The sequence below is a fragment of the Sinocyclocheilus anshuiensis genome, unplaced genomic scaffold (genome assembly GCF_001515605.1).
Source record: "Sinocyclocheilus anshuiensis isolate Anshui unplaced genomic scaffold, SAMN03320099.WGS_v1.1 scaffold782, whole genome shotgun sequence".
NCBI lineage: Eukaryota > Metazoa > Chordata > Actinopteri > Cypriniformes > Cyprinidae > Sinocyclocheilus > Sinocyclocheilus anshuiensis.
Window position 1 is genome coordinate 93,404 of NW_015546111.1, and position 8,782 is coordinate 102,185.

At 38.3% G+C, this 8,782-nt stretch overlaps 2 protein-coding genes across 3 annotated transcripts in view; one reads left to right on the forward strand and one right to left on the reverse strand.

Annotated features, from left to right (window-relative positions):
* LOC107700703 (dyslexia-associated protein KIAA0319-like) overlaps positions 1-5,084 on the reverse strand; it is an 11,109-nt gene extending 6,025 nt beyond the window's left edge. Inside the window, exons 1-12 of one of the 2 annotated variants that reach the window (XM_016502444.1) lie at positions 4,910-5,084; positions 4,434-4,538; positions 3,184-3,893; positions 2,360-2,516; positions 2,133-2,231; positions 1,949-2,043; positions 1,754-1,841; positions 1,539-1,634; positions 1,312-1,444; positions 906-1,134; positions 573-696; positions 361-490 (exon numbers count right to left, since the gene is read on the reverse strand). In XM_016502444.1, coding sequence (XP_016357930.1) covers positions 361-490; positions 573-696; positions 906-1,134; positions 1,312-1,444; positions 1,539-1,634; positions 1,754-1,841; positions 1,949-2,043; positions 2,133-2,231; positions 2,360-2,516; positions 3,184-3,893; positions 4,434-4,482 — 1,910 coding nt within the window. In that variant the 5' untranslated portion in view covers positions 4,483-4,538; positions 4,910-5,084. Of the gene's footprint in view, positions 1-360; positions 491-572; positions 697-905; positions 1,135-1,311; positions 1,445-1,538; positions 1,635-1,753; positions 1,842-1,948; positions 2,047-2,132; positions 2,232-2,359; positions 2,517-3,183; positions 3,894-4,433; positions 4,539-4,909 lie in introns of both variants that reach the window. The other variant, XM_016502442.1, reaches the window with a different exon arrangement.
* A 1,073-nt stretch (positions 5,085-6,157) lies between these two features.
* On the forward strand, positions 6,158-8,559 carry LOC107700662 (tyrosyl-DNA phosphodiesterase 2-like). Its single transcript, XM_016502399.1, has 6 exons — positions 6,158-6,195; positions 6,375-7,019; positions 7,578-7,669; positions 7,750-7,868; positions 7,977-8,147; positions 8,254-8,559. The coding sequence occupies exons 1-6, from the start codon at positions 6,170-6,172 to the stop codon at positions 8,557-8,559; spliced, it is 1,359 nt and encodes a 452-aa protein (XP_016357885.1). The 5' UTR covers positions 6,158-6,169.
* Positions 8,560-8,782: the final 223 nt, after the last annotated feature.

An 8,782-nucleotide genomic window follows, 5' to 3' on the forward strand; every position in this document is an offset into this window, starting at 1 on the left:
ATAAATTACTTTATATATATATATATATATATATATATATATATATATAAAATCAGAAAATGTTTTTTAACATTGTAATAATATTTCACAATATTACTTTTACCGTATTTCCAAACATATAAATACAGCCTTGGTGAGCATAAGAGACTTCTTTCAAAAACATAAAAAATCTTACTGACCCCCAACTTTTGAATGGTAAATAAATGTGTATATAAAAAAATACATACTATATTTAATTTCATTTAAATATATTTGCAAACAAATTGTTTAGTCCATGAACCAGTTCATTGTAAAGAACCAACTTGATGATTCATTCATTGACCAGACATCACTAGTTATGCCAAGACAATGTGCTGGTACCTGATCATGTCCCATTTGTAGCTGATGACGGCCTGATCATCAGTGCTGTCGCTGCCATTCAACGTGATGCTGTTGACTGGGAGGAGGAGCTGCCTGTCTGGTCCTGTTATAGCGACTGGTGCTTTGTTTGCTACCACACAACAAAATTTTAATTCTAAAGCATGCATAGTTTTTCTTCATACACACTGATAGGTGAAGTGGGTTTGTTTTACCAGGCAGCACAGTGACTGAGACGGTGTCTGAATCCTGTTGAGCTCTGGAGTCAGTGACTGTCAGCTGAAACATGTACCGACCCTCCTGGAGATCAGAGAGCTGCAGGAACGGTGATCTTACATCCTGAAAACAAGTAGCATATGAAAATATCAATTCAACATCAACTGCTCAACATTTTCATCTACTGTACCTAGACACTACTAATTAAAGACTATACTTAACCGTTATCTGGAACCTATAAGTAACACAAACTCCAATACGTGTCCTTAGCTATGAAAGACCAACTTCAGAGCAATACTTTTATGCACTGGGCAAAATAAAGATCTTATTACCTGCATGGTAATCTTTTGGGTCAGGCTGCTGGGATGGAGAGTCCAGAGGTAGCTTGTAATGGCGTGGTCATCCGTGCTGTGGTTACCCCACAAGGTGAGGTGGTTGACAGGCAGGATGACGACCTGGTCAGTGCCTGCTCTGGCTCGAGGAGGGTCATCTTTTGGTTTGCTGACCCTTACAGTGGCAGTGCTGGAGTCGGTCAGCCCATCAGAATCAGACACTGTCAGCCTGATGTGGGCCAAGCAAAAATCAGGACAGGATAAATTTAATGAGATGAGCCAAACTGAAAAAGCCCCAGAGGAATTGCGCACCAAAGATTTCAATGAAATCGAATGAAAATTGAAAATTATATAATACACAGGCCTATTCATAGAGTACAATCTTGGAGACAAGCTAAGTCCTTACTTGAAGGTATATTCTCCTGGTGAAAGATTTTGTAGCTGCAGTACAGGTGTATCAACAAGGCCTTCAGGTTTCCAAAAAGGGCCATCCACCTTCTCCCACAAGTAACTGACTATTCCAGCATCATCCATACTCTCTGGAAAGCATTAGAATGTACATTTGGTTAAAAATTCATGGTCTAAATGATCTAAAGAAACAATGGAGAGAAATGGACACAACAAGCTACATACGACTCCCATTAATGATGAAGATGGAACCTTCTTGGAGAAGCACATCTTGGCTCTTGGGCAGAGTGATGGCTTTAGGAGGCTTGTTTATATTCACGGCTGTAGAATAAAAAGTACCACCCTGTTCATATATGAAAGACATGCATATACTGTATGCTGTATACTGTATATACTGTTAAATAATATCAAAGTACGATCTAAAGAGGGTGCAAGTGTACCAGGGTGTACTGTGAAGTTCACAGCACTTTCTCCATAAGCTTGTTGTGCTTTCACACTCACTCTGACAGCATAGACACCCACAGAAAGCTGCAATAAAGGAAACAATTATTATTTTTTTTTTTAAAGACAATTGTCTCATCTTTTAAATGATCACTTGGCAGTCATAGTGAAAGTGACAAGGAGTTGAGTCTCACTTCTGAAAGCTGGACAGACTTGTTGTGCCGCCCCTCCATCACCCCGTGGTGTCTATCTGGTGAGGCTACCAAAGTCCACTCATATGTGTAAGGAGCTTCTGAGAAAAAATGCACCATCAACTTCATTTTAAATGCATAATTGTCATTCAGGAATGTTCATAATTCAGAATGCAGAAGGCCTTACCTGCAATGTCATCTAGATTTACAGAAGCAGTTAGTTCAACAGTATTTTGAGGCAGTGTGACCTCCATAGGGCCACTAATGGACACAGTCAGGGGTCTTACTGATCACAGAGAGTGTGTGAAAAGAAAGTAATATATTATAAGATAATCTGAGTAATAATAATAGTGATGCTTGCATTAGTAAGCACCACTAATAAATGGAAATAATGCAATAACACATCTATAGCACCTGGCTCTTCTGAGATCATTTGCGGCGTGGCCTCAGTGCTGGGTGGAGCAGTGAAGGAACCACTGACTGTGCTGAACCTCGATGGCTCTGTGCTGATATCCTGCAGGTCGTTAGGTGCAGCAGTTGCAGATGAAATGTTCCGTGGGACTTCTTCAACCTTTAATGATAAAAGACAAATTGCTTTTCTAAATTTTTCAACCATGTCAATACAAAGCATGTGAATTAATACAGTACACCAGAACAAGGCGATTAAAGATAAAAGTGAATAAAGAGTTAAGTAAAAAGTGACCCTAAGAGGATAATGATGTGTTATTTCCAGATTTCACACAGCAGATGAGGCATGAAAGACTGATTAAGCACTTGGCCAGAGTGAGAGTACATTTAAGACACCATGTTTCCAAATGACGCCACAACATTAAAATAGAATCATGACATTTCAAGCTCTGATAATAAATTGGCATCCATGTATAAGTGAAAACCTGTTCCTTTAATTGTTGATTACCCTGCAAACAGCTGTGTCAATTTTATATAGATATTCAAAAAATATAATTTACTGATTTGGTGCTCAAGAAACAATTTTTCTTATTATTACAGTAATATTGAAAACAGTTGTGGTGCTTAATATTTTTGTAGAATCTGGGAAAATGTGATGCATTTTTTCAACAGAATTTATTTCAGATAGAAATCTTTTGTATAAATAACTTCTCACTTTTGCTCAATTTAATGCATCCTTGCTGACCCTAAGCTTTTAAACATTTACCTGTCCATTTTTTTAATGTCTTGAAGGCATCTGAATATAATATGCATGAATCTGAAACACTCACCCTTGTGTTAAGTGTCATGATTCCTGGGGGCGTAACATCAGAATCTGCTTCAATAAGAGATGATTTACTTTCATTTCTCATTTCTGGGAGGGGACTTGGAGGTAAGGGGCTGGTTTCAAGAGGGCCCTGGACTGTCGTTAGTCTGTCGTCACCAATTTTCTCTGTCTCCGATTGGTTGAATTCTTCTTTTCCTTGAACAAGTGGCCAATCATATAGCCCAGGCCGCTCTTCTTGTTCTACTGTTGCAGCATTTCTGTCGTCAGCTCTTTTGTCCTCCAAACTTCTGAAACTCTCAGCATACTCAACATCAGTGTTGTCCAAATCCTGAATGCCTTCCAACAAGGCAAGGTCCTTCATGGGGTCCTCCGAGCCCCTGTGCCTGGGCAGGGGCTGCCAGTGGTTTGGGAAAGACTCTCCTCGAACCAGGGATTGCAGAACCAGTGTCTGCGGGGGCCCACGTTGCAAAAATGCCAGGAGAGAGTCAGTACCAGGTCTCTGCTTCGGCTGGCAGTTCTCTTTGTGCTTACAACTGAGGACATAGCAGCGGTGCTCAAAAAACCAGGCCAGGTCACAGCCCGGGAGATCACAACAGGCCCCCGCACACTGGGCCAGAGACGACACATCTGGAACCCGCAAAATACTGCTGCTCCTCAGCTCCGGAGACACTACGCTCTCAGAATAGGTTGCGGCCTGCCAGCACTGTCCCGATACTACATCAACAAAACACAACAAATGCATGATGAAATAAATATTTGGGTTTGTAATTGTAAAATTCTAAAAAAAAATTCCAACTTTAGGTCATGGTACTTGTGTCTTTTTGCTGTGAAATCTTTAATAATTTTTATAAAGTAAACATGATAATAACTTTTATATTATTATTTTATATTTCAGGATGAGCATTTACTGATCTGAAGCTACTGGACTTATTTTTTCAAAATGTAATTAAATTTTAAAATGTTTTTCCCCCCTCCTATATAATACTATATTAACCATAAAAGCCTGATGTATCAAATATGATACAAAACATAAAACACATAGGCAAACTTTAAAAAAAGAAATAATAATAATATTATAAATATTATACATATGTCAGGCTTTACAGGATTAAGTTACAGGTGTCAACATCAACATACTTCACAACTGGGGCTCTTTAAAAAAAAAAAACTATTTATGGATTCCAATTATAATCCAGAATGGCAGTGCTTACCTGTCTTGGTGTTGATACAAGTACTGCAGAAATATATACTTGCCTCTGATACAGAAGAGCAACACGAGCGAGAGAATTGGTGAGAAATTCATGATGCCACTACTGCCTTTTCACAGCGATGGCTTCTGACGGTCATTCCCTCTTCAAACTTAGGTTAAAGACAGTGGAGACAACACAGGCAAGGGTATCACAAACAAACAGGACAAAATAACAATACAACAGCAGAAATGATCAATTAATAATAATTCAAAGCAATTCTAATTCCTATTTGTGGCTGGGCCTTTTGTGATTTGACTTCCATCCTTCATAGCAACCAGCCCCGAGGGCTTAAGATACCTCTGGACAAATCTACATGTGATTGTAAAATACATTATATTATCTACGTTATTATTTATATTACATTATCTAGCACAACTGCCACTATTTGTTTCATAAAACAAGCAAATCACTATACACAATGGGCCTAAATAGAAAGCCAACAGAAAGAATGTGCGCTATTATTGTCAGCTGTAGCTGTACCAGTGGGATGTGATGCATCTGTTTCCATGACATCGAGAATCAGCTTCCGTACTGCAGCTCCATAGCGAACTCGCGCTGGATACACGCTGCTGGAGTAATGTTGGGATGAAGGTCTGGTATTGCGGCAGTGATGTTGAGATGAAGGTCTGATTTTGCTAGAGAGATGCTGAGGAGTATCTCTGCGCGAGGGAGTGTGTCAGCAGAGCAGACAGACGAGCAGGGCGGAGGTAGACACGTGACGTGATCTCTGTTATGTTGCAGAAACACACCTCTCATCCAAGCGTCGTGTTTTTTGTTTTTGTTTTTTGTAATTACGTCTTTTACATAATTATACTATTATTAAAAATACGTTAATTCTATTAGAATGATTAATTATAATATATTAACAATATTATAACGACCACACCCCAAACATAGTCAGAAACAACAACATTTTAGAATGTTTATTATTTTAGAATGTTTAATTATAATATATCAGTATTATTATATCACATAAACGTCTAGTCACAGAAACAACAGTAACAATAATAATCATCAGAATCACCATTCAAACCATAGCTAAAAGTGGCGGGTTTAGCGGCCCGAGCGTTGTCTCTGATTGGTCAGTTACGATAGGTTTCGATTACATTTGGACCAAATAATGCAATGTTTATTTCTTAGCGTCCCTAATAAGATTTATATGCTAATTAATTATTTTATTTTATTTTATTTATTTATTTATACCGTAAGGTATGACAAAAATGTGCTGAGATTTGAATGTTTTGCCATTGCCGCGCAGTGGTTCAAAAGGACGAACTTCACCATCATCACGCGACACGGACTGGGAGAAATCGAAACACAAAAACAGCTCTTGTTGCTCTATGCAGAATTCAGACTAGAGAAAGGCTAATGCTTCATGCTAAATAATTCCTTGGGACCGGATAGTTCGCCCGAGGTAAGTTTAATTTAGGTTATAACCTACAAAAAAAATCAAATAAATGATACGATCACATAGGCTACCTAGCCTGCGATAATTTATCTATAAACCTAGGCGTAACCTGTTGCATAATTTTCATGTTATTGTTATATTGGGCACAATGCATGCTTTGTAATGGGTTAACTATGCTTTTCATAAGCATATGCTGAAAAAAACTTGTTCATGACAGGTTTAACTACAGTCCACAGTAATCACTGTTAGCAAAGGACAAAACCCTAGAACAGAAATTGAATCCAGAAGAGAAAATACAATTCAACCTGTATTGAAAAATGTTCCCTATTAAAATGGGTGAACCACCCTGTTCACCAAGGTAAGAACTGTTTGAAATAAATATGTGTATTATTAAGTATCAACATTAAAGCATTAAGAGTTGATATTATCTATAATTAATGCCACAATGCCAATGACTGTTCACAAAAGTAACTCTATTGCTTTGGTTAGACTGTATAAGCAAAACATTAGACATGTTGACCTTTTTTCCTTATACAGTCATACCTGCTCAGGAGAGCCCCCTGTGGACTGTAATGACACTGCACCATGTCTTGTGGATACCATGGTTAAGGGGAAAACTGGGAAGAAGAACAAAAAAATTAATAAGAAAAGACAAAGTGCTGCATGTCAAATGAAAACAGACAGTGAGTGCACTCTGGTCACTGCTGAGCAGTCACCACCCTCGCAACACTTGCCTGAGCACCTTGAAAAAAGGTCTGCAGGATCGAAGAACAAAAAGAACAGCCAAAAAACAAGAATCCTTACACCTGCAACTTCACTAGCAAGATCCTCTCATCAAGAAGATCCCAGCAGTTCACAGAAAGCATCAGCTACCTGCGCCCAGTCAACCCAGACGGAGTCTCCTCAACTCCAGTCTTTCCAAACGCAGTCAACACAAACCCCTCCAATCCAGGGTATACACTCGCCATCAACAGAATCCAAGTCAACACAGACACAACATTCCAGTTTTTCCTTACAACAGGCATACTGGGGAAGATCTTTCACAGATCAATCAACTGATGAACAGGAAACCCAATCCAGCTCCAGAAGCAGTCATCTAACTGTGTTATCCTGGAATATAGATTGCCTCGATACAGACAATATCTCTCACCGGGTCAAAGGCCTACTGTCACAATTTGGAAAGTAAGTGTTACTCACCATTTTGATTTTTATGCAGATATTTTAAGAATGCAGACCAAACATTAAAAAGGATAGATCTCTCATGCACATTCATAAAGGTGAATAAATTAACTACCAAAAAGATTTTTTTAAATAAGTGATCAGGTTTAGAGAATCTACAATTGCAAAAAACTGTTTCTCAAATTGCCTAATTATTAATATTAATTTAGATTTACATTCAAAAATGAAGTGTATAATTTCTGCACTATTAGCAGCACATAACAAAATTTTTAAAAACAATGATTGCTTTTAAGCAATTAGTTTCCTTGAACACTCCCCACTCTGTCATTGGTTGGAAAAACACTTAGTTCAGCCCCAAACTCACAGCAATGGTTAAGGTAACATAACTAGAATATACTGCATTGTATGAGATGCTCAAACAAACAAATCAATGTTTGGACCTACAAATGTGTTAATTGTTTTAACCTAAAATGCAAAGAACACAATAAGAATTTAACTTTAGTTAGATGCTTTAATCAGTTTACAAAATCATTTAATGGATGAACTATCATTTTAATACAGGTACAGTGCAGATGTAGTACTGTTGCAAGAGCTTGTTCCTGGTTGTTTGACGACATTACAGAACATTATGAAAGACTATCAGTTTCTGCAAGGTATGCCTAATGTTGCATACAAACTCAGTTTTATAGATGCAATTCTTGTGGTATGAATATTTGATCACTTTGTGTTTCAGGCAGTGAGGATGGCTATTTCACTGCCATTTTGCTCAGAAAGGACAGAGTGCAGCTGCTCCAGAGCAACATAGTGAAGTACCCCACCACAGAGATGGGTAGGAACCTGCCAATAGCAAACGTAAGATCCTTTTTGCTAGCCATTGAGATAATAAAGGTCATAATGTGATTTAAATCATTTGAATCATTCATCATCCTGTTTCTGCTACTCATTTGCACAATCGTTTAGGTGAGTTTTTTAGGGCATCCACTATGCATTATGACATCTCATCTGGAGAGCTGTAAGTCCAACTCTCAAGAACGCTTGAATCAGCTGCGGAGAGTCTGGAAATGGATCAAAGAGGCTCCAGAGGACCACACAGTTATATTTGGAGGAGATACCAACCTTAGAGATTGGGAGGTTGTGCATGATACTAGCAATTTGGCAACTATCCTCTTACATAAACCTTCTCAATTTTATGTCAAAATATGGTGTGTTAGTTTGTTTTTCTGTGTTTTTATGACAGGTGAAGAAGCTCGGGGGGCTGCCGGATGGTATCTCTGATGTGTGGGAGATGCTGGGGGAACCGGAGGAAAGCAAATACACCTGGGACACATCCATTAATGATAACAAAGAAATCCCTCATTCTATATGCCTGCGATTTGACAGACTTTTCCTCAGAGCAGCTGCAGAGGATGCCCATTTACGGCCAGAAAGCATGACCCTGATTGGTCTGGAGAAGCTGAAGTGTGACTATTTCATCAGCGATCACTGGGGCATCCTATGTGCCTTCAAATGTGAGGTATCAGAAGAGCAGCGTGTCAATGAATGATTTTATTTTTGATGGCCTGCACATGATTATACAACTAAATGAGTCGCAGTGTTTTATAAACAAATCGCTGTTGATAAATGAAATCTGAACTAGTGGTAAAAAAGTTAAAATATATCTTTATTACATAGCTTGAATGTTTGTCATGAACAAAATTACTGCTCAAGAAAACACATTTGTGTAATTGAATTCTGGTGTCCTCTATATACAAATACTAATAACTAAT

Coding starts and splice junctions, on each gene's coding strand:
- LOC107700662 (XM_016502399.1), top strand. CDS start 6,170: ATGGGTGAACCACCCTGTTCACCAAG. Junction 6,196..6,374: donor GAACCACCCTGTTCACCAAG/GTAAGAACTGTT, acceptor TTCCTTATACAG/TCATACCTGCTCAGGAGAGC. Junction 8,148..8,253: donor CCAACCTTAGAGATTGGGAG/GTTGTGCATGAT, acceptor TTTTTATGACAG/GTGAAGAAGCTCGGGGGGCT.